This window comes from Neopelma chrysocephalum, unplaced genomic scaffold (assembly GCF_003984885.1).
Source record: "Neopelma chrysocephalum unplaced genomic scaffold, ASM398488v2 Primary Assembly neopelma1_43, whole genome shotgun sequence".
In the NCBI taxonomy this organism is placed as follows: Eukaryota; Metazoa; Chordata; class Aves; order Passeriformes; family Pipridae; genus Neopelma; species Neopelma chrysocephalum.
The window spans coordinates 7,722,434-7,748,379 of record NW_020897702.1 but is presented as its reverse complement, the minus strand read 5'-3'; the positions used below and the strand labels follow the sequence as shown (position 1 = coordinate 7,748,379).

The window sequence follows — 25,946 nt, the reverse complement described above, 5'->3', positions numbered from 1 at the left end:
ATTTTGTATTTTCCTCTAAACTGTCCTCAAAACATTTTTATCCACACCATCTTTGTTGCACAGACCTGTCTAGAGCCCGCTGAACTCAAGGGACATCCCTTTTTTGTAGTTTCTCAGCCCTTTGGTTGAGCCCCCCCCAGTCCAACCCATTGATTTCTCTCCATTTGTTCAAATCCTTTGTTACGTATTCACTTCTTTCATGAAGCCTGTCAGTGAGAATTGGTCTGAGGGAAGTAGATGTACATTAAAATACATTTTCCTCGTTTTGAAGTTTCAACTGTAATCTGTATCTTGTGAACTTATTCAGTGTTTGACATGTGACTGTATGTATTAGATCTTACTTGGAGCAGAGACATTGTTCTTCCAATTTAGGGCTGAGCAAACGGAAGTCTGCAATAGTATTTATAAAGAAATTAAGGTTTGTCATCTTCATAGAAGTTTGGGGTTTTGTTTGTTTTTTTTCCTTTTAATTGTAACAATATTTATTAAAATAACATTTAGAGTAAATAATGCAATGGAAATGTGTTGCCAAGTCCAGACTTTGCAATTAATGTTTACTGAATGAAACCCATTTTTCCTCCTTACAGATGGAAGATTTTTAATAACGGTGTTCTTTGGTGTTGTAAATGAGCATGTTTGTATTTGGCTGTATGGCATGCCCTGCCTTCCAAGTATACCAAGTCAAACTCGAAATGTTTTCTCCTAGGAGAAAATATATGCCATAAAAATTTGTTGTAGCAGATGAGATTGAAAGCTTGCCATGAATGTGAAAAAGAGATTGAGAGGTGAACAGAATATTTAAAGTGTCTGGAATACTGCTGTGGCAAGAGAATGTTAATCTGATGTTGTCTGGGCAGGAGGCAGCCCTTGGAGCCGACACATTCCTTGGGGCCCCGCTGCAAACTGAGCTGCCAGCACAGTGTTTACAGCAAGATGCAGGGCTAGGATGGTCTGTATACATGAACTGTGCCTGCCTGCCATGCAGACAGCGCGTGTCAAATATACCCTTCTCATTAGAAGCAAAGTCAGTGTTGTGTTTAACCTTGACAGTACGGAGCAGGTGGATCACACTGATATATTGGTAAGCACATAGACATAGGAAATGTCCCGTATACCCTGTAACGGTGTTTATATTCACTGTGCTTATTTTAACTCCAAAATGTGACTAATTCATAAGCAACTGAAATGTCAGCATTTGAAGCAGAAATATTTTAAGGTGTTTACTCCAAAGTAAATAAGGCTGTATATATTTTTTAAAAAACATTAACACACGTGTGTATGGACACAGTGTCCATTGTGTTTTAAAGACCACTATTACAACTGAGTACTGTATCCATCATGAAAAGATGGTTTCATCCAAACCTTGTTTGACAGATAGTAGTAGCTAAATTGATGTTGTTCTTGTATCATGATTTCACGGAATATAACAGCATGTTATTTGTCTTCCTTTTTTTTTTCTGTTCCCCAGACAGTGGTGGTACCAAAGGGGAAAGACTGAGTGCCAAACTAAAAGCTTTGCCTGGAACAAATGAACCCTATGAAAGTAGAAGCAATAAAGAAATAGGCAAGTGGACATCTTAGGCCTTCTTAACTTTCCTGGCCCTCACAGAGTGGAAAAACAAGGAGAGAGGAAAAAATAAATTATTGGAAGAGCATGTAAAATTAGATAATTAGGGAAACATGTTCCTCATTAAAATGAGATTTTAGCTTCATTGTTCAGAACTCACTATAAAGTAGTTGTAAATACTAGGAAATGTGGCTCATTTACTTTCATATTACTTTTGATATCTGTCTTCTGCATCTTTTAAATCAGTTTCTGTGAGTCTGCAGTAGTAAGATGTTCAATAAGATTGAGTTTTCAAAGGGGTTTAAAAACTCAACTCCATGTGGAATGTGGTACTTCCTAAAAAGCCGTTCTTTAAACAAGTAATCTGTCTTGCTGTTCCTTGCACTTTTCCAAAGTCTTTTTCTCATTGTTATATAATAAAGAGAAATTTATTAAAAAAAAAGGAAGGGGAAAAAAAGGCTTCTATCACTAGCACTCAGGAACTTCGCTCTAGTGCCCTTCATCAGTTCCTAAATGCAATATTTTGTTCTCCTTTAGTGTTCATATGCTCTTTCTGGTCTGCATTTCAAAGACACCTTACAGATGTGCAGTGCTAAAACCAAATCTTGTGTTTGATTTTGTATGTTTGAAACAAAGCTAAAATTACTTGCAGGTAACCATTTCAAATGTATTTATTTAAATCCCAGATGCCTCCTACGTAGATCCACTTGGCCCACAAGCAGAAAGACCAAGAACAGCAGCAAGAAAAAGAACTGAGGAAGATGACTTTGCTGATGAAGAACTAGGAGAAGATCTGCTTCCAGAATAGCATATGGGCCACTCAACATTTTTTTTTAATCCCTGTAAAAGTTTTAGCTGAAAAACTTTCATTCATTATGATTTTGTAGTAGATTTTGATAAATTATTTGGGAAATATTTTGGATATATGGTACCTTACATTAAAAACCTGTACTTGAAATTGCGGTGTCTTTTATAATTGATTTTTTAAAAATAATGCTTATTTTACTCATGCATAAAATCTACACAGGTACTAAAACTCATTGCAAACTATATCAAATGCATGAAGCTTTTCCTTTCAGAGATAGATATGATGATCATATGAAACACAGAAGCCTGTAAAATTTCACCTTTCAGTGCGAAATACCTCAAAGCAGTGCTTACAAGGTTGAAAATGCCATATCCTTCATCCAAAGCCAGAATTTATTTAAGGCCTGTGAACTGACTTTCTGAAAATGTTGGATGTGACCTTGGTCTTCCTTTAAGGCCCCAGTTCAGCAAAGCACTTAACACTGATACCAAGGAAAGCATCTTAATTTTGGTCTATGCTTAGCTGAACTAGGGCCATTTTGCAGTCTCTTGACAACCTCCTTATTGGTCAGAGTTGGCAGTCTAGTTTGTTCAGAATTCCTAAGTAGATTGCAGCTTTTGAATCTTATGTTGGAGACTGTGGCACTGACTACACAGTGGTAGCTTTCTACAGCCCAGGCTGAGTATGGGCAAAAATGTTAGTTGCAGAAATCCTCATTTTGTTTATGAACTGAACAAGTCTGACCTGAAGTTACTGAGACACGTTAAATTCCTGATTTAAATCACTTTTGGGTGATAAAAATACTAGTTGGGTGTTCAGAATTTCCTAATAAATACTTGAAAAACTAGTCCACTGAGGTGGCTTGTTTTTAGAACATTAGCATGAGTTTGGTTTAATAGTTAGAGTTTGGTTATTGTACTTTGAAATGCAAGGATTCAGTCTTCTAAAATTTCCAACTCTGGTGTTTCCAGTGCTTGGGTGTTGGTGCTCAGTTTCCCAGCTAGTGACACTGGAGAGCTCTCTTCATATCTTCACGAAAGGTTCCTTCCATGTTTTAAAAACATCTGCCTAGCCTCATAGTGTGTCTCTACAAGTGGTCAGGAATGTTATCCTGTGGGGTTTATGGTACAGCTAATGAGCTACTTCGTATGTACCTGCTTCCCATGGTACTGGTGCAGAGCTCGGCCTAGGACTGCACCAGCTTCCTCCTGGTGGGATGAGCAGAACATATGCAGAGTGGCTTATGAACATCCCGAGGAGCTCATCAAAGGAGAGACACACAAAAAGCTATGGGGTCTGATCCTTCTAAGGGATGGAAAACAATGCAAGAAGGATGTGGACGGCACCTGTCTTACTTCTCCAAGTCTTCTTGCCTGCTCCCCAGTCCTGCTGTATCCATTGCTCTGGTCATGGAATGACATATTCCTGGATGTCATAGTAGTTCTTTTCTGTCAGGCTTAGTCTTGGAAGACCTGGACCCCCAGGATGCAATGTGCCAGGCAGGAGGGAGCATTTTCAGCTACAGACAGCAGTGGTATGAGATACCTGACTTAATCACAGTGAGAGGAAATACTTGGGACCATGGCAGGGAGCATAAATGAACCTGTGAAACAGTGCAAAAGAGAAGACAGGCAAGATACTGTCATGCCGTTCTAACACAAAAACATTTGCGTAGAGCATCTAATCAAACATTGCAATCACACAGACATGTTCATGATGAAGTGGTAGGAATTACTAATGACTTGGGATATGGTTCACAACTTAGTGAGTGTAGAAACACTCCTGTGGACATCAGAGAGATTTTGACCAGCAGCAGTTTCTTGGTTCAGTTTGTCCTAAGTAACTGTACATTATGTAAAATCCTGTGCATTACAAGGAATTGCACTTTTGTTCCAGTCCTGCACAAACTCACAGGCACTTCTGGAACATATTGTTTCCTACAGCATGAGGATCTGATTATATAATGCTCTGGGTTATAATGTATTTGCATGTTATTTTGTAAGCACAGTTGAGCTCGTTCTGAACTGACAGAAAGCCATGTGATCCAGCTCCAACGCCAGAATAATCAGTCCCACTGACAAAGTGATGTAGCCCAGGTTCATCTACTTCAAAACCATGTTAACTGTGGTTACGTCTCTACTGGAATCGCAGTGTTGCCAGGGCAAGCCCAGAGCAGAGGAGCTGATGTGTAACCGTCTGTACTGTAAGGCCAGTAGCACAGGGGTGCACAGGAGTACAGTTTTGTACCATGACAAATGATCTCCCACGCAATTGCCTTGCATCATCCAAAGGTGAGCCTGGGCCAGGAAGCATTCTTTGTAAGCAGTTTCAGTGCAACATCCTTCTTCTTTGGTGCGAGACGTTCTGTGTGAGGGAACACAAGATGTGACATCCCAGCTGGACCCAAGGCTGAAGAGTGATCCCTAATGGGGACTAATACACTGGAATCTGTAGAGAAAGAAGCTGCAGGCATGTCCAAAGTGCTGTGTCAGCGTGTTGTTGGAAGGCCTCAAGCTGTCAGGAGGTGAACACACCTGCAAGATTCAGACAGCTCAGGTCTCGAAGGAAGCACGGCCAGGCCAGTGGGGTGTTGTGTCTAAAATGATTACCTGTGTTATATGGGATTATTGTGCTATGTTGATGTGATCACACTGCCCCTGTCCTGAAGATTGGTTGGCATTTAGCTCAGGTGCAATGAGTTACATTCCCTGCTGCCATGTAGGATGCCCTTAGTCTTGTGATAAGTCTCAGAAACCACAGGAGTGGAAGCACTGAATGAGCTAAATAATTCTACCTTCATCCCAGAAATTCAAACAGAAACATTTCCTCAGGTTTGATTGAAAAAACAGACTCCATCTCCAGAAGCCACACTGTGGGCATGTACTTCCAGCAATATTTAAACCCCAATTTTGTGTTTATATTCTGAAATCAGTAGATCAATCATTTAAAATTCCTGAATAAAGTTTTAGCAAATGCAATAGGACTGCTATTATGTTAATTTATTCTTTTATATTAGAAGAGTAGCAGTATTAAACCTAGGAAATTGCTAATCCTCTTGAGGAACTGACTCGTGAGCTATTTTAGCTTGTATTATCATGAAAAATGTATTGGTCCCAATATTAAACAATCCTCAGTTGACCTCTCAGACTTGAGATCTTCCTCAGGATTTGCTGGATTTAGTTACATACAAAGTTGCCTTTCTCTTTCATCATGGCTAGGCTTCACGAACCAAGATTTAGGAAGGCTCTATCCACATTTGATATAAGCACGCTGGTGGCTAATGAGGCCAATACGAGATAGACATATCCAATTGCAAATGGCACACCAGAAAGACTCCTTAGGTGATAGCACAGCAGAAAGACTCCTTAGGTGGTAAATACAAAGTTGCCTTTCTCTTTACATGTATGAAAAATGTACAGTAGCCAAATATAAATGATTACTTGGGTAGTCGTTTATTTATTTATTTCTAAACAAACCTAATCCCACAGTATCAAAGTATTCTTGATCATATATTTCATGTTTTACTTTGAACATTCTTCATTACAGATTGCATAATTCATTACTTTTAAAAGAAAGCTATTCTAGAGTAACATGGGAATTAAAAGCTGTACAAAAAAAAAGATATATAGTTCATAGAATCACGGAATGCTTTTGGCTAAAAGAGCACTTAAAGATCATCTAGTTCTAACCCCCCATGTGTAGAGGGGACACCTTTCACTAGACCAGGTTGCTTCAAGCCGCATCCAACCTGACCTTGAACACTTCCAGGAATGGGGCATCCACAGCTTCTCTGGGCAACCTGTTCCAGTGTTTCATCACGCTCACAGTGAAGAATGTCTTCCTAGTATCTAATCTAAACCTACTCTCTTTCAGTTTAGAGCCATTCCCCCTTGTCCTGTCAGTACAGGCCCTTGTAAGTCCCACTCCAGCTTTCTAGTAGGCCCATTTATGTACGAGAAGGCTACTCTAAGATCTCCCTGGAGCCTTCTCTTTTTCAGGCTGAACAACCCCAACTCTCAGCCTGTTTTCCAGCCCTCTGTTCATCTTCATGGCTTCCTCTGGAATTGCTTTAACAGGTCAATGCAGGGCACCCCAGAACTGGATGCAGCACTCCAAGTGGGGTCTCACAAGGGCAGAGTAGAGGGGCAGAATCCCCTCCCTTAACCTGCTGGCCACACTGCTTTTGGTGCAGCCCAGAATACAATTGGCTTTCTGGGCTGCAAATGCACACTGCTTGGTTACATTGAGCTTCTCAACCAACACCCCCAAGTCCTTCTCCTCAGGGCTCTCAATCCATTGTCCACCTAGCCTGTATTTGTGTTTAGAATTGCCAATAAATAGATTTGCAGGTATTATGAGGAAGTGCTGTTTCTCATCTTGGTTCCTTTACTAGCATAGTCTGAGACTGTAAGAAATTAATTTAATTTGCTAGGCTTTGATTGTTCTTGATGTCAAAGGCATCTTTTTGGTAGAAAGCTATTTTTAACTTGTTTGCTCCTCGGTTTCCACCTTTGCAAAATGAAGTCCATTGAGGATTCTTCACTTTGCAAGAATTTCACTTTTGCAATGCTGAATTGCCTAACAACTGTAAATCTCAATGCTGAGATCCTGCTGTAGAAGATGCTATGCCGTGGAAGCTGCAAAGTGGTATTACAATCCTTACAAGTGCAGGGAAGATGAATGGGAACAGAACAATTTGGGTGACAGGTTATCTGCAAACAGAATGTGAAGGAGAAGGGTATCTTTGGGGAATAATTTAATTCTCTGTCTGAAGATTTATACCTACTGGTGATGGCATCTGAATGTTTGGTCCACCCACAATACAAGTTGTTCAACTTTAAGGTCTATATGATGATTTTTTAAATGTTTTTCAGATCATTATTTCAGATAGAGGCAGGATCTCATTAATGTACACACTGCTGTAGCAGGATGGGGATAAACATTTGGAATATGCCAGTTTAGGGCAGTTCTGCCATTGCTGTGACAAGCACATTATGTGGTATCATTAATAATGCTTGTCATAATAATGTGATTTATTTATATGTGAGCCAAAGTATCTGGAATCAGCTATCATGCAAGGAAGACAACAATCCCAACCAAGAAAAAGTCCTGACAAGGTTGCTCGTTGCTCGTTAATGTGTCTGGGACAATGAAGACACAAACCTTCTGTGTTTTTCATTAAACACATTTCAGTGTTTAATATTGCATGAAATGCTCTCATGGAACCACATGGAGAAAATGTTTCTTCTTATTCATACGAACTCACTAAAAATGTCTGCCTTATTCTTGCACAGCTTAGTTTTCTTTTGAACATCCTGACTTTCTCATAGCAGGGATTTGTAGAACTGAAATTCTTATTATCTGGCATTGATCACTATAGTGATAATCTCAGGAGAGAGGCAGATGCCACTCCCAAGTATAAATGTTGAATGACAATTGCCAGAAAGAGTATTTAGAATATTATGTAAAAGTGAAAGAAATACTTTTCCTTCTGTCTCTCCTATAAGTGACAAGTTTCTCTTCCCCTTCCTCTCAAACATTGCCTCTTTGTTTTGGTTAAAAAGGGATAATATAAGGGGAATAAAGGAGGTTAAGAAATGGTAAGGCATACCATGAAGGTCACCAGAATCCAATAAAATAGAATGTTTTCTGTAGATTAAATGTTTGCATATAAGGAGATGTTATCTTCATTTGTAATACATTTGGGTCAGGAAACTGGAAAGTTTAAGATAATATGTTGTTGGAACACTAAGGGGAAACACCAGCAGCTTGGGACACTCTTGAGAAGAACACTTATGACTGGAGGCTGGCAGGTGAGGGAGGGCTGAGAGGAGAGGGCAGGGAGGAGGGCAGGGAAGGGAGGGCTGCTGCACTTCCGTGAGCGGGGCCAAGGCAGGGGCTGCCTTTAGTGCAACAGATGGTGGCTGTTCCTCCTTTGTCCTCTAGAACCGGAGGCTCACCCAAGGACATGACCAGATCATGGTCCACTCCTTTCCTCCCCCACTCAGCCAGAGAGATTTACTACTTTCTACAAGGACACTGATATAAAGATAAGGAATTGAAAATGATACCAACTTCTGGCACCAAGCCCAATGATGTAGTGGGAACGGGATGGTAGGCAGCAGGCTGGCGATAGCCCGTGTCACTGTGGGGATGGTGACATAGCCAGCCTGCAATAGGTGTCTCCTGGATGCTTGTGAGATTTGCGACTGGCAGCCTTGGCATGAGGTTGGGAGGACCACAGGCAGGGAGGCAGGGGCTTCCCATGGCAATGGAGGGTTGCTGCTCCAACTGACCCTGTTGTCAAGAGCATGGGCTGGATGTTCCGTGCTCTGTTGCTGGGAATTTTCAGCTAAGGCCATCAAAGGAAAACATCTCGCTGCCCTGTTTTCTCTTAGCAAACAACATAAGCCATGGAATTCCCTATAGATTCACATACAGGTGCATATGCCTGTTATTCTGAAATCATTGATTGAAATATTATCATGTATTGCGTCAAATTCAGGACAGACTTTGTATTAATAAATATTTTTTTCCAGTATTTCATTACATAGATGTTTTAAACCCCCCTCAAATTCTGAGAAAATTATAGTTCAGCTCCAATGACAATGACACTGGTTAGTAATTTCTCAAAGTCGTAGAAGAACCTAATTTGCCAAATGTATTAGTGAATTTTTTATGACTCAGATGTCTCTGGGGTAGAGTATGCCATGAGAACTGTCATTGTGCTCTTTCAAATCCTGTGTAATAGATCTCATTTGCTGCCCTTCTCTGATTCTTATTATTTGAATCAACAAGATTGTTAATAAGACAGTACAATGCAAGTAATGTACAGAATTAGAATATTGCCTAGATAAAACTCAAAGCCTTAAATTCACTGGCAATTTGATGCTTGTTCCATTGTTTTCTCTTCATCTGCTCTGATTTTTTGAGGCAGACCTCTCCCAGAAAGGCCAATATAAAGGAAGTGCCTAAAAGTCCTTTTGGAAAACCAAGTGTGACATCCTTATGCTACTCGGAAAGCACTGAGAAAAAATACTGGTTTATCTATGGAAGAGTAATATAAAAAAATCTGTTGTGATAAATATTTGCCATGTTACCACACATATCACTCGAAGGTGTTGAAGTAACCAAGGCCAGGTGCAGCGCCGAGCTCCGGAGTTAGACTGGACTGAGTTAAATGGAATCTGCCTTGCCCCAGTTTCTCACCTGAGGATAAGACTGCAAAGGACAGTTTTTAATTCAATTTTAAACAGTCCTTCCTCAAAGTCAAAACCTGATTCAAATCCCTCACAGTTCAAGGTTAAGTCACTACTCATAAGTGATACTGACCTGTGATGCATACAGTACCAAAATCACTAAAAAATCACAGTTAGACTTAACTAAATGACTTTTCAGAAACCATGAAATTAAGTCACTTCATTATGAATGCCAATTTGTTCTGTTTCAATTCCAGTCTGGTCAGTGAACCTGATGTCTTGTATTTCTGTGGTACAAAGCTGGGGTTTCTCAGTCCTTGTATGATTTATGATTCCTATTTTCCCTCATTCCTGATCAGTATTTTCATATTAACTATCCTTATACTAAATGCCTCAAGAGAGGTACAGGGCTTTAACATAGCACATGAAACATTTGATTCAAGTGATAAATTCTCAAGGCTGTTTTTAATGCAGATCAGTTCAGTGCACCACATCTTTTATGATCCAGAGTACTACAGATGCTTATTTTTGTGGGTTGTGCCAGAGACGATCAATGCATTGCATTATGTGTTTTTAAAAGTACCAGCAAGCCAGCACAGAATAGATGGAGAAGTCATTAGAGGTGATACTCACCTCAACCTCATCTAGATGTGTATCATGCAAGTTTCTCACCTTCTGAAGCGGCTCTTATTGCAGTGAGCAGAGTGACACTGCAGTGGGTGTCTGCCGCAGGCCACCTGAGCAGGAGGAACTGGCAGATCAGGCTGTCGCACGGACAGCTCCAAGCGACCTCACCTTCGCCAGCCCCAGTCTTCATGCGGGACATCAACCACCCCAGTGCCTGCTGGGGATGTTTCTGGAGAAACGCACCAGAGGTGCGTCGGAGATCCCAGACCGCTACGAGGGACAGTGCCAATTGCTCTAAAGTGACTGGGAGAGCCCGGGCTGCAGCGGTCCCTTCGCCAGCTGCAGTCACACAGCCAGGGCTGGGCTATTTCCAGCTGTAAATCCCCGCGTTTTTTTAACATCTGCCTTGACCCTTTGGCTCTGACTGGGCCAAGTCCCCCTGGCTCTGCCTCACTCTCGAGCCGTGGACGCCAAGTGTCCCGGCGGGGCCAAGTAGATCCCGGCCCTGCCCGTGCCGCGGGCGCGGTGGGAGAGAGCGCGCGGCTGCCGGCGGCACCCGCGGGCTGCGGGAGCGCCGAGCCGGTGACCGGGAGCCTGTGGGTGGACCGAGTCCGGCCGTGCCCGCGGGGCTGTGCCGGGGCCGGGGGCAGCGCGGCGGAGAGCGGGACCGGCCCGCGCCCGGCGTCGAGCCCTCGCCGCCTCTCCGTGAGCGCCGCCGAACATGTTCCTGGCAGGCGAGGCCAGGGGAGATGCAGTTAGGCGCGGGGCGCTTTTCCAACAGCTCCTTCGCCGGGAGAGCCAGTGGCACGACGCAGCGCCGCAGCCCGCCGCCTTTCGCGGCTCCCTCGAGGCGGAGCAGCCCGGCCGCCATGCAGCGAGGCAGGGTAAGAGCTGCGGGTTGCGGGCCGGGGGCTGCGGGGCGCGGGTGGTGCCGGCGGGTCGCGGTCCCATCCCCGCTGACGGCGCCGTCGTTGCAGGTGCGGGCGGCGGCGGCGCTGCTGGCGCTGCTCTGCGCGGCGCTGCTCCCGCTCCGCGCCGAGCCCGCCAGGGCGCACAAGCAGCGGCCGGCGCGGACCCGGAGCTGCGGAGAGCGGCCCGAGGAGCTGCTGGAGCAGCTGTACGGGCGGCTGGCGGCGGGCATGCTCAGCGCCTTCCACCACACCCTGCAGCCCGAGCCGCCGGGCCGCCAGCACAACGCCAGCTGCCCCGCCGGGGGACGCCCGGCCGCCGACAAGAGGGTCCGGCTCCCCGTCAACCTGCGCAGCGCATCGCCCTGGGCTTACAGGTGACTCCGGGAGCCGCGGGAAGGGGGGTCCAGCTGCCTCAAGGGGACCTGGAGGGCTGAAGGGAGCCGGGCCGGTGTCCCCGTGTGGGGCCGGCAGCGCCGGGATCCTGCAGCTTTCCCTGCGCTGTGCCCAGGGCATGATCGGGGGGCCGAGGGGTGACCGCGGCACCGAGCAGCAGCCGGGAGGAAAGGTGCTAAAGTGGACGTCTAGGTAAGGCGATAAAAACAGCTTGTCTGAAGAATACGTCTAATGGGCAGAAAGAGAAACGAATGAGGTGGAGTGAGCCGTGAGATGGAGCTCACACCCACCTGGGAGCACAGACCACCCCTCAGAAAGTTGCTTGGGGAAATTGTCATATGTGAAGTTCACTCAGAGGACCCTCAGCAAAGAACCGCCGCCAAGGAAGCACCTCCTGACTCTGTAGCAGCCCCAAGGGGGCTCAGATCTTTTCCTGAGATGTGACTCCAGACACTCTGCTGTTTCTAAAATACATGAGTACACTCTGTGTTCATGTTACATACAGGCAGAGCCATATCTTCACTTACCAAACACTCCCAAGGGATTGCTGTCCAGTTTGCTGTAGGAGCATAGGCAAGGAATGAGTACAGCAGTATTCTGCATCTGTGTTTTCAGCCTATGCTTTGCAAACCTCCTTCCCCTGAGGTGGAACAGAGGCTGACAGACTATTTTTAAGGGGGCATAAAAATAACTTGAATAATTTGAATTTAGGCTAATTAATACACAAACCAAGGGTCTGCATTTCTACAGGGAGCTATGGAAAAGCTTGGAAACCACTTATCTAGAACACTAAACCCAATGTGTGATCACATTCTCAGAAGACTATCAAGCCTTCTGGTGGTTTGTCTTAGACTAACAGAACTAAAAGAACTGAGTTCTCTGTTTTCATCTTTCTGTAAAGATACTGCAGACAAGAGGAAGGTAAAATATGCCCATACTTAAAAGGAACTGACTTTCTTGCTACTTTCTGTGTGTTATCCTTCCCATATGCTTTGATGCAGTTACTGTGTATTCAGCAAACAAACATCTCCTTGTTAGTGGTCTCCAATAAACATTCATTCTGTGGCATGGGTTTTACACACTTTTAGTTGAAGTAATCCTACCGAGAGAAAAATGGTTTATTTGCTCAGTAAGTTTTTCATAAACAAAGTATTTTTAGTAATACATTTTCTCTAAGCAGACTGAGGATTTTTAAGCTACCTAAGCATGCGCAAAGCAAGTATGATGAATGAAACACCTACCACTAGGCTCAGGTAATTTTTATGATGGTTTTGCCAAATATTTGCTATCATAATCAGATATATCAAGTATTGCTATCAGAAAATTGTTCTTCTGGTTTGAAAACAATGCCTTCCATGCTTACATCTCGTTAGGTGTTTATTTTCAGTTGGGCCTCTGAATAGACTTATTTCTTAACAGAGAACCAGCTGCTTTTTGGGGCTTGGCTTACAAAAAGTTTATTAAGAAGCTGTAAATCCACTGTACTTTTCATCAAAATGTTTTCAAACAAACCACTAACCATTCACATACAAGTAACATGATGGCATCTCCAAGCTAGGAATTTTGAAAGATAGTGGGAAAAAAAAGTATACTATTAAAAGCAAAATCTAAAAATATATTTAGGCAAAAAACTGTTTCTCTAGGTTGAAAAGAACTGAACACATGGTCCAGTTAACAGATCCCATTTACAGCTTTTTTTTGTGACTGTGGTTTTACTGTATCATTAGTGTGCATTGAGAAACCAATAGACATTGCAAGATTTGTAATGAAAGTGTAAAATATAAAATTGCTAAAGTGCATTAGCTATTCCAAACTGCTATGTCATAGATTTTGAAGCTAGATATGAAGATCTGTTTTATTCTACAGTCTTCATTGGAGTACTCTGGAAGCAAGCTCCCTCATTCCATTAGAGCTACTGTGTATCTTTGATAAGGACATGCAGCTCTCCATTAAGAACCTGCAAGTGATGTTACATGACACTTTGTCAATGGTTAACCGATTTAATTTACACAATCCCAACGATTTCTTTTCCATGGCTGGGGTGTTAATCTGAAAAACTGCTTACAGGTGTCTTCTGTAATACAGAACCTTCCTGTCAAGCCTACTCACATTTAATTCAATCTTTCCTCATAAATTTCTCCCCTTCACTGATTCATTGCTGTCTCCTGGACTGCCTTCTGAATCACTGGAGTTGTTTTAGTAGTGAAATAAATTCACTAAGTAGACTGCTCTTGTACACTATAGGACACTGCTCAAGGGCTGGATTTGACTACTTGAAATTTGCATCAAGATGCCTGCTCCGTTTTGGAGTGTCTCACAGACATCCTGCTCTCTGACTTCTTTTCTGCACCTAAAAACTTACAGTGCAATTCATTTTTGACCTGCATTTTAATGTCTGAGATACCTTACGCTGTTTCTACATCTTCATTGGTGTTGCAGCAGTTCCCATTGTTACCATCTGCAGATTTCATTAACATACTGTTTACACACCCTATTCCAGGTCATTAATATTGAAGATATTAAGTCTGGCTCTACTTACTGTATATCTCCCTAGGCACCTGCTCCCAGCTGTTTTAACACTGCTGTTTGTAATTCTTCTGCTCAGACAACTGTTCAGTTCAACTGAATTTTTTTCATATCAGCATTTATGAGAAAGAATCAAATATATTACTTAGAGATCTGTTCACCCCCCTGCATTGCCTGTATCCCAAGTTTGTCATTCTAAGTGTGGAAGAATTAGGTTTGACTGGCTTAAAGCTTAGATAATCCTTATGTGGCTTCTTTCCTTGTCTTTGTTCTGTGCTTACTATTTATTTTCCATTACTTGGTCTTTTAATTTGGTTATACAAAAATCAAGACTTACATCATTTTTGGCTTGCTGCAACCCAGAGATACAGGGGTTGCACATGGATTGCACCACAGATCCATCTGGTCCCCAACCCTGCTGCTAGCAGCAACCAACAGGTGGTATTTAAAGCAAAAGTTAGCAGAAAAATATTCATCTGTCTGATACTGAAATTCCACCCTGGTGGCCACAGGAGATCAGTATATAACTCAGGGCACAAAGTTTAATCACACGAATTGCTCTTTACTCTGCAGAGCTATAAAGAGACAGCAGAGTTCCCTGAAGGCAGTTAGGCATGTTGGATTTGTTCAGTTCAGGAAGCTGGTCTAAAAATTACCCATTTTTAAAAAAAAATAAAGCCAGCAGCAGAAGCTTTGCCATGAAATCATCATTTCATGAAATCCATCAGGCAGACTGTGTGCCAGTTTGTGGCACCCATCCAGGAGCTGCTTGTCCTTTTTAGCAGCATTACTAAATGGACAGTCAATGATATCCAGAAAGCCTGCTTGTACAAGGAGGTTCTGGCAAGGGTCATGGTCCTTGGCTGCTCCTATGGTTCAGAGTTGCTTAAATAGTATTAGTGATATGGGTTGACCTACAAAACCCTGCTAACAGCACAGGATGGGTGCTACTTGTTAAAATTTACAGAAGCCATAATCATGGTGAATCTTTACCAATGCAAGCTCAGCTCTACAGGTGCACAGACAAGTTTCTCATAGACAAGAACCATTATAAAAAGGATTAATTTTAAATGCATGTCTAAATGTTTGCAGGGTCTGATCATAAAACTCAGGGTAACGGTTGGAAAATCTGATCCCACTGAAGTCAACAGCATTTTTACAGGTAGTGTTAATTTGTGATTCCATTCTTGGGGCTGCAGAGCATAGATGCCATTCATTAATCAGCTGTACACATCACCTCTATTTTTATTTTCTGTTTTCTTAAGGTTGTACTAACAGTCATGGCCAGTTTGTAGGAATACATTCAGAGTCTTCTGCAAACACACTTCTGTGTGACTTTAGCAAAAATTCTTTATGTGTACTCAAGAAGTCATTCACGTTTCTGAATTTCCAAATCCCATAGTTTCTGTGTCTGCCTCTGGGGCCTAATCCTATGTTTACTAAGGGTTATTTACAGAGATTTAACTTTTATTGTTAGTGTTGCTCTGATCATGAAATCTCACATCATCCACTCTCTCTCTCAAACATTGCCCAGCTTGTTTTTATTGATTTTCAAAAACCAGTTTCAAAGCATCCTTGGTTTAGTGTTCATTTGCATAAAATTTTAATAAAAGTAATACAGGCAAGTCTTTTTTTACTGGTAAAAGCCAAGCGTGTCTGCAGTGTGTTTGAAAAAGAGGTCTTTCCTTTACATAATACTCCAGTGGTTTTCTAGAAGCTTATCCAAGACATTTTTCAGGACTTAATAGTACCGTGTGGCACAGTGTGCATATCCCAAAGATACAGCCAAGGGAAAGAATACAAGGGGTCACAGACTGCCATCCTTTTCAGTTGAGGACATGTTCATACAACTCTTCAGAGAGTCAGTTATAGCGTTAGACTACTCTTTGCAAGCACTGTAGTTACGACCTGTATATAAAACAAACTAAGTATAATGTGAACAAAAGAGCACCTGCTATAGGAAAATAAATGTCTTGCCAAGAGGGAAAAAAAGTTATTAGCTCTTAATCCTGTAAGTATTTTGGAGTGTAAAGGGGATGATGATCTGCTTATTAGACTTCTGATAACATCCAGCTGTTAGCCCAGTGCTAAGAGTCATTTTCTGAAGAGTCAGCTGCCTGCCCCAGCACAGCATCTCACTCCCTGGATTCAGAAGCTTGGAAACTGTGAAGTGATAATATTATTAAAAATACTACAAGTGAAAGTAGCAGCACAGGACAAGACAGATAAAGTCTCTGCAAGAGTTTTACTTCTGACAGAAACTTTTTCTTGAGTTTCCAGGCTTAGAACATAAACGGTAGGAAGTTTGTTTTTCACTGGGAGCCCTCAAAGTCCTCAAAGCCCTCGTAGGGTCATAAGGAAAAGCAGCCTAGTCACACTTCATTAGCAGTTCTAGTTCAGCACAAACCTGCTTCGTGTTCCAGCAGACGGAAACAGAGCAGCCCAGCAGAGCTCCCTTGCTCCTGTTGCTTGTGAATCAGGAGCGCTGGTGAGGTAGAGTTAGCCTTATATACCAGTGACCTGAGTTCACAGGACAAGGGCAATCCTCATAAAAATGTCTGGGCTGTCTAGTTTGCAGCAGTGGCCACAAGGCTGTAGGGGACGGCTGGATGCCAGTGAAAAGTTGCACTTCTCTGGTCCTCCACCACTCTTCCCAGCTGCATTCATGCCAGCTGGGTGTATCTTACACTACATGTAGGAAGGTGTCAGGGGGAACTTGGAGCATGTGTTTTGTCTGATTAGTTAACCTGATGAAAAATGCCCTGTTCTAGAAGATGTAAAAACATGACTTGTATGTGTTTGGAGTAATGGAAAGGCATCAAACTGAAGCAGCTGAGGCAGTGGTCATTATCTGCACAGAGTAGTCTTGTTCCATACATGCAAACAGAGGAAACAGGTCACACAATTGCATTTATCCAGCTAGGTCACTGGTGTTTCTTAGTGGTTCAGACCCAAGTAGGTTTGGGCTGCCTAGAAAGATAAAAATAAGGCTTTAGTTATATGGCTTTGCCAAACAGGTTTGTGCTGAAGATGCAGTACTTTGGATATGGCTCCAGATTTTAGTGACATTTGAGTTAAGCTATTAATTTCAGGAGGTATTACTTAGTGCCTGGATCTGGATGCAAAACCACATCTATATTTTCAATCCATCATCCTTCCAATTCCCCACATGATGAAGTAGATGTGTCTACATCAAACTTAGTAACACAAGAGATTTTTTCCTTGGAAAGTAGAAAACCATGCCACAACCACACCATCCTTCCAAAAAAAGCCCCCAATTTATATCTGACTTTTGCCATGTGGGAATTTGGAGAGGAAAGTTTGTTGTAGACCATGACTCCAGTGTTCTTCTGTTACTAGTGAAAACTCTTATGTTTGCATGCAGAAGCATGTTCATGCTTTCCAGTAACATCATAAACCAGGTGCTAGAGATAATACAGTAGAGGAAATACCAATGACTTGACATATGGTGTGTTTAACAATCCACCACTGAAATTACTAACACTTGAGTTTGAAATGGGAACGTATCACAGTAGAAAGGCCTGTATTCCCCTTTCTTCCCTTCTGCTGGCTACCAGACATTTATTTTACATTGATGTGAGATCCTGTAACACGAAGGTATTTCCTGGGGAAAGTAAACAAGTATAAATGGAACAGAGAAGCTTTGCAAAAAATATCTGCAACATCACCAGTGTCTGGCTATGAGAGAACTGGACAGGTTTTTCTGTGAGGAAAACCAATTCTTTAAATATATATATATATATATAATGGCCATTATATATATATTTAAAAATCTCTTTTCTTTGATGACAGGATAATCAAGTTTATGTTTGGCCAGAGCTGTGATTCCAGGTTTCCTTTAACCTGATAAACAGGTGATGACTCTGAAAAGGGCAGCTCCCTTCTGCCCCCATCGACAGCTACTTGTTCCCACTGGCTTGTTAGTGTAGATCTCTGTGTATATGTGGCAAGATATACACAGTTTTCGATGAAGTTACTTTTCAGTTGAATTAGTTCTTTAATCAATCCTGTGACCAGAAAAACATCGGCATCAACCCAGGGGTGAGTGTGAGTTGACTAGCAGTGACTGCAGTCACAGCTTGAGGCAGACTTATGCTACTTCTTCCACAGCCGAAACCTCTTCTCACCTAAGAGATTATCTGAAAAGATAAAAGGCTAACACTTTGATACCCAAGGAAGTGCTGCAAACCCTGGGAAACACAATTTAGGAATCACTTTAAATCTATTAAAATTTAAGATCACTTTAAGATCTGTTAAGAGATCCCACCTGAAGCACTGCATCCAGCTCTGGGACCCCACCATAAGATGGATTAAGTCCAGGGGAGGGCCACAAAGATGCTCTAAAAGATGGAGTACCTATCCTATGAAGGCAGGCTGAGAGCCTTCAGTATCTATAAAGGGGGCCTACAACAGAGCGGGAAAGGGCAGAAAAAGTAGTAATGGCTTCAAACTGAAAGAGGACAGGTTTAGATTAGATATTGAGAAGAATTAGTAAGTGAGGGTGGTGAGGCACCGGCACAGATTGCCCAGAGAAGCTGCGGCTGCTGCATCCCAGGAAGTGTCCAAGGCCAGATTGGATAGGGCTTTGAGCAACCTGGTCTAGTGGAAGGTGTCCCTGGCAGCGAGGTTTGAACTAGATGATCTTTAAGGTCCCTTCCAACCTAAACCATTCTATGATTCTGTGGTTCTGTTGTGGTTTTCAAAATCAGTTACTTTAAAATGGCTGTGGGAAGGGGGTATTGTGTACTCAGTAGTTTGTTTTATCCCATAAATAATTATCTTGATGACAGGTATTTGATTCATTTTTGTTATGCAGTTGCCTTACTTCATCTACTGCATGGTGGTTCTATCCTGATCCCAAGTAGAGGATGGCTTAAAACCCAGTGCAAGAATTTTTACTGTTCTTGCAGCAATTCATGGTAAACATTACAGGATTTACCATTCTCTCTGATACAAATCTTTTTTACTCAAATTTTTATCCTCAGCTGCTGTGATTTACCACCCAAAAATGGGAAATTACTGATTTAGTTTTTAAGAAAAAAAAAAGCTCTACTTCACTGTCAGGAAAATCTATCAAGTAAAGAGGCAGCAAAGTATTGCAACGGAGTGTCTGGGCAGGCTGGGGTTCTCCGCTGGAGCTTTTTAAGAATGGGCTGGACAAACATGGGCAAATACATCTGAGCTTGCCCCATGGAGTCATAGATGACCTCCTGATGTGTCTTCATGCTCTCTCCATGCCAGTATCAGCCCATAGGACATTTCTGCTGTGCACTGTGTGCATCTGACCATGTACGGTGTGAAAGTAGGAGCAGGGGAAAGAGCAGAAAAGGGTTTCCTGTTATCTGACAGGTGAGCATGTGATAACATATGTGAGGTCAGCATCCTCCCAAAGCAGGGATGGGCCCTGAGGGAGGAGCACTGGCTGTACTTCTGGGCTGAATGCTTCTCCAGTCAGAGACAGCTGTCATCCCTCCCTAGCTGGACAGCAGAACCAGCGCTGAAGCAGGGCTAGTTCTGTAATGGTGTGACAGCAGAAGGTTATCTGGAGGAAACCCAAAGGTGCAAAGAGGAGAGTGGCAGGCATAAGAGTTGAAGGTATTTTTAAAAATCCTCATTTTCTGGAGGTGCAAACATATTTTCTAGAATAAGGGCACACCATTCTAATAATGTACAAGTTACAGCCATGCCTGGTAATTACTTCCAGTATAAGCAGGAAAAGCAGGTAAAGAACAAAGCAACAAATACATCAGTACCACAATAAGCAGTGTGGCTACACACTCCAGTATATGTACTCTGCCGTGCACTTAGTCTTCTATTTCATAAAACAAGCAGACTTTATCAGCTTTTACTCTCCTTGCTAAAAGCAATGGTAATAGGTCAGCCAGGATCTGTGTGACTTGAGACCATAGTATCACATCTTTGTTTCTGCATCCAGCAACATCCAGAGAGGAATGATAGAACTTGGGCTTTGCTGATCCTAGCTGTACTTAGAATCATAGAACCATTAAGGTTGGAAATGACCTCCAAGATTACTGAGTCCAACCTTTGACCGATCACCACCTTGTCAACTAAACCATAGAACTAAGTGCCATAACCAGTTGCTTCATGAACACCTCCAGGGATGGTGATTCCACCTCCCTGGGCAGTCCATTCCAGTGCTTGACAACCCTTTCTGTGCAGGAATTTTTCCTGATGTCCAACCTGAAGCTTAGATTAAAAGCTTTGCTCCTACTAATAAGGAATTTCTAGAGATAGGGCATTAATAAGCAAAAAGAAAGGGAAAACAACAAATGGTGAAACAATAAAAAATAGAGGCTATACTCTTGAAGCTTTGAGGCAATGTTTACTTCAAAATATAGCAGGCCAGGGCAGAAAAAACACTGACATTACAGTTTATCTCAATGTGGGCATGAAAATACTACTTTTCTCTGGTTAGAGGAAGAGACAGAGGTGAATCAGAGAAGGAAATACAGAGTTCTGCTTTCAAGGGGAAGGCACCTTTAAAACTCCAAGAATAGTAGGGAGGCAAAACCTTTTGGAGGAATAATAGTACAATGCAATTCTATTTAAATTATTAATTTTTAAACATCATGTCATGTTTTTAACAAAATAATGTTAACAAGGATTTGTACCAATTTTTGAAGAACTCGAGGCAGATCAAATGCCCAAGTGTCCTTTTAAATGCTCTATTTACCCATTCAGTCTAAACCACAAAACTTATTATTCTGAATCTCACAATTCAGAAAGCCAAATGCTTCATACTTCCGTGTGAACTGATCAGTTCTGTTAATTGTGCATGGTTTTTTCTTTACACTTTACAAATAAGTAGCCAGACACCAATAGCCACAGCTATTTTCTCTGGCAAAGACAACAAAAACATGATATAATTATTATAATTAAATAATAATAATAAATAACATTATATCACTCCAAAGGAATATATATCTATTTTTAGAGGTACTAACAAATCTTTGTTTTCCCATAGAATTTCCTATGATCCCACAAGATATCCCAAATACATCCCTGAAGCATACTGTCTGTGCAAAGGCTGCCTCATGGGGATCTTTGGGGAGGAGAATTTCCACTTCCGCAGCACCCCTGTGTACATGCCGACTGTCATCCTGCGCCGCACGTCCTCGTGTGCTGGGGGCCGCTACGTCTACACAGAGGATTACATCACCATCCCAGTGGGTTGCACCTGTGTGCCTGAGCCAGAAAAGGAGTCCGAAAGCGTAAATTCCAGCATAGATAAGCAAGAGGTGAAGTTGCTGGTGAGCCAGAACAAGCCCTCATCAGAATGAAGAACATATTAGGAATCGTGTTACAGTACCGGCCTCACATTCACATTTCACCACCTCAGGAAACCGCGACACAGCAGCAAACACATTGACTTGTCCTCTTTTTCTGCTTACAGTTATTTCAGTTATAAGATGGAAAGTTTTGTCCAGTCACTCAGATCATTAGAGATGGCGATTCGTATGAAGAACTTCTTTAGTTCATGTACACTTGTTTAGTGAACTTGTTGAGTTCATTGTTGCAAATTCCAAAGTTGCCTTTTTTCTTTTTCTTAGAGCAGAACATTTTATCCTTGCTTATTCACAGTCAATTTTAAAAAATTATGCAATTGTAAGACATGTTAGCTATTATTATAGCAGGCTGCTGGTTGTAGATATTTTTAAAGAATCTCTTATACTCTTAAGTACCCTTATATAAAAATCACATAGCTGCCGGACATGTGCCAAATCAGCAGTTAAAAGGATAATTTCTCAGGCTGGGAGAGCCTTCCTTTACATTGCATAAACTCCAAGCAGTGTTCTTGGCTGTTACATCTTTAGCTATTTAAACACTACAGCAAGGAAACCTTTGCTGAGTTAGAGTTATTAATGAAACAATATTCTATGTGTTTGCTATTTTTAAACTTGCCAAATTGCTAAGGGTACAAAAGTGTTAAGAAAAAACATGCTAGAATGTTGTAAAACTGCAGCAGACTTTTCTGATGTGGACTAAATCTAATTACACAGAAAATATCAGTTAGAAAAAACACACTTTGGGTCCCAAGAATTCTGTATTAGATTTCATCCATCACTAATTGCTTAACTGTTTCCTGTGATAAAACTGTATCTGTACAGTTGAAAGGCCAAAACCTTTTTCATGTTAGGAGAGGAGATTCCCCATTAAAAAATAAGTACAGAGGATAGGCTCCATCTCAAGTACTCTGCAGGTGAGTAAGCAGGCTAGGTCTTAACTTCTAGATGCTACAAGAAGTTTACTGAAGTGAGTCCCAGTCCAAACAATTTATACAATTACTGCTACTCAGTTTTCCCTATGCCATATGTAACAATCACCTGCAAGAGCTGCTAGTCTGCGGAAGCACCATCTTCCATCTGTGTAGCTTAGTGCTGATGGAATTTGATGGCAAGCCCTAAGCAGAATCCTTGGATAAACAAAAATTTGCATTTCCAGAACAAGAGACTGAATGTTGATTCAATGTAGTGAATGAGAATCAGGAATAACCAGGCATGCCTTGCACAAACATAATTCCTCGGAGGGCCACACTCGCCAAAACTGATCAACCTCTGAATGCACAGCAGAGTTATCTTTTACAGTTGAAGGAGTATGACTGCAATATTTTTACAGAATAAACATCATATGCAGCAATGCTTTTGCTACATCAAGAATCTCAAAACTGGCCTTTAATTCGTAGTGGAGAAAGTGCCTACACTACGCAAAGACATACTTCTTTGGAGTGTTGTCGGATGAAGAATGGAAACACTACGAGCTAACCAGAATTAACAAGCTAAACAGAGAATGAAAGTCATACAACAACTACTTATCTTAGTGCACAATTATGGACTGTGCTCTCTATGACTCAGTCTAGCATAACAGTATTTTTTCAGTGCAATTTATGTAACTTTGTACAAAGCCTAAAATAGCTTAACAAATAAAAGATTCCCTTTATGATGTCAGATTGAAGTTTGTAACTGTGTCTTTTGTGCAGATGCTTTTCCTCAATTCTACTTGTCTTTAGATATGTGTTTCCTCAAATTGTGATGCTTCTATCTCAAGGGAATCCTCAAAGGAGAGTTCAAACAAGGTCATAAAGTGTTTAGACTACTCAGAGAACAGCTAATTGCCTAGCTGCTGCCAGCAATTAAAGGTAGTTACCTGTTCCCTAGAGAATGTAAATACTTGCAGCAGTTGCAACCACTTTTCCTTCCTCCTAATGTGGAAGAACTACTCACCCTCTGAGAAGAGGGAAATGGTAATCAGAGGGGCTCAAAAGGGAGACAGACTCACAAAACTGGAGAAACACTGCATTGGATGATGTTTCAGCAGCCTATCATACAGTTTCACTACTACATTGTGGGTTTTTTTTCTACACACACACTTCAGGCAGGGTGAAGATGGTCCATCACACTTCACACCATAGAAAGCAAAGTCTTCATCGTAAAAGGCAGCAAAATGACCCCAAACAACAACAAAATGTCAAACCATGCAGCATTTAACATGTAGCAAATACTCAGAGGGTCTACCAGCTAAAACTCTGGCTAAACACTGCCCTCCAACAGAACTCATCTGTCTGCCCACATGCTTTTCTTATACAAATTTGTCTGCAACAAATTAGTTATTAGAGTACATGGATATATTTGCATGATGTGGAGGAAAAAAAAATCTCACTTTTTTTCTTGCAACTCTTGTCCTGCAGGCATTAGTTATTGGAATAATTTTGAGGTTTTCAAGTAACTAGAGCATGTTCTGGGGATTCCTGGGAGTTGCAAACTAAGATTAGGTAAATGGAACATAATCAGTTTCTTCAATCCAGTAAAGTAGATGTTTTAGCTTACGTAGAGCTTCAGAAATTGGATGACTGCAAGTACTACAGAACTGCAAAATCTCAATGGATCAATAGAATGAGTAGGTTGGCAACCTCCTTCTCATCACACTGCAACACGTGCAGAAAGCTTCCCATGGTTACAAGCATCTTCATGTTATCTTGTTCAGAAGCCTGTTTTCCTTTTTTAATCTTTACCCTCTTCTGTGACAGACTTTTTAGCTGAGCCAGTTTGCTTCCCAATCCAGCTTTCCAGTTACGTGTCTCTTAAAATCTGTGTTTATGTTTGATATGGTTTGAAGCTGGCTCCTTGCCAAGTCTCCAAACCTTACCACCAGAAGTACCCCCCCAACAAAAAAAAAACCTCAGGGAGAAGAGGGAGAAAGAACTAAGAAAAACCCGAAAACGAGAGAGACAACCAAAGTGATATATATAAATATATTTACACTTATATACAACTTCACAAGGGAAAGGGAAAGGGGAAGGGGAAGGGGAAAAGGAACAAAACTAAACTAAACTAAACTAAACTATATATATATATATATATATATATATATATATATCCCAATCAGTAGCCCGAGATCTAGTAACTAAAGAACAAAAGAGTTAGCAAAGAAGATATCTCACTACTCTCCTGGGACAACCGAGAGTCGCTCCGGAACGATTGCCGGCAACCTCTGTCTCCCAAGGTCGGCAAGGCCTAACCAGGCCTCGCTTCCCAGCACGGCAGACTCAACAGCAGGGAACCTGCACCTCCAAGCCGCCGGAAGGAAAGAGAGAGCGAAGGCCTCTCCTCCTCTCTTCTTATAGTCTGGCTTACGTAAAAATCGTAGGGAATACTGGGTAAATCTGGACCCTTCCTTGGTTACAAACTGGTCACCAAGGAAGGCCTAGCCCAAACCACCACAATGTTTTAGCACGAGCAACTGTTTGATAGTTTGTTAGTGAACAACTGTTTGTTAATACTTAACGTTAAGAACTATTAGCTACACAAACATTTGTTGATCTTCAAAATACCCTTCCATCTATTCTTTCTCTCCACATTACTCATGTTGAAAAGGTTGAGTATTAAATGTAGTTTGTATTTGTTTGGAATTGGTTTTTTTTAAGGAGGTCATCACATCATGGATTTATATCAGTTTCACTTCAAATGTGGTGTGACATTTTCCAGCTTCTAGCCCTCTGGTTACAGCTGCTGCAGCCTTGCCTTTAATTTGCATGGGGGAGGGAGGGTTCATTGGAGTTGCTTCAAGGCTTCACAAACTGTTGACAGAAGGCAGACATGAAATGCCTCATTGAACCAACTCCAGCCCCAATAAATGCAAACAATTCAAAGCTGGAACTATCTGGCAGCTGCAGCTGATTTGAGAAATTTTTTGTTGTGCCAGGAAAATCTTTTTCTTCAATGAGGCTGTCCCTGGAATATATTAGAAGCCACAAAACACAGAACAATATCCTTGGTAAAGACATTATTTTCTTCTCTGTAGTATCGCTTAAGATAGGTTGGAAAATTCCTATCATTCAGGAAGGCTGAGAAAAGCCTGAGATGCTAGTTTTGATTTACTTGCCAGTCATTACCTGAAGATGTTTGTCTGAATAGGTAGAGATCTATAGCTGCAAGTGTACATGGAATTGCATGGGGGAACATGAACATGAAAGCCGCAAGGGGAAAAGGGAAAAAGGCTGTAATGTGGTCACAAAGCATTAACCCCCATTAATTTCAGTGGGATTAGGGAACAGCCATAACTACCTGGACTAGGGCACAAGGGAGATCCAGTCAATCCCACGTGTTTTGGTGGCATGAGCTACCACTTGGTTTTGCGGTACTCCCATCTAAGGAGGCTGGAGAACATGAGCAGACCCAGAGCAGCAGTACAGCTCTGACATTAGCTGACAAGGGGCTTCTGCCGAACCCAGCTGCCCTGTTTCCCATCTCAGTGCATGGCACTGGGGCTGCTCCGTGCAGGTAACAAAGGCAGAGTGACCAAACCAACCATCAGAGATACCTCCCAGTTGCTCTGGTCCAGAGGGGCACGGGTAGAGGGGTGGAAGCAATTGTGTG

General features: G+C 42.0%; 2 protein-coding genes across 4 annotated transcripts in view; both read left to right on the top strand.

Annotated features, from left to right (window-relative positions):
* Nucleotides 1-2,525, top strand: part of IFT88 (intraflagellar transport 88) — a 45,319-nt gene extending 42,794 nt beyond the window's left edge. For all 3 annotated transcript variants that reach the window (XM_027677201.1, XM_027677200.1, XM_027677199.1), the window contains exons 25-26: nucleotides 1,469-1,564; nucleotides 2,254-2,525. In XM_027677201.1, the coding sequence (XP_027533002.1) occupies nucleotides 1,469-1,564; nucleotides 2,254-2,375 (218 nt within the window). In that variant the 3' untranslated portion in view covers nucleotides 2,376-2,525. The remainder of the gene's footprint in view (nucleotides 1-1,468; nucleotides 1,565-2,253) is intronic.
* Nucleotides 2,526-10,950: 8,425 nt separating this feature from the next.
* Nucleotides 10,951-23,018, top strand: IL17D (interleukin 17D). Its single transcript, XM_027677701.1, has 2 exons — nucleotides 10,951-11,486; nucleotides 21,038-23,018. The coding sequence occupies exons 1-2, from the start codon at nucleotides 10,951-10,953 to the stop codon at nucleotides 21,351-21,353; spliced, it is 852 nt and encodes a 283-aa protein (XP_027533502.1). The 3' UTR covers nucleotides 21,354-23,018.
* Nucleotides 23,019-25,946: the final 2,928 nt, after the last annotated feature.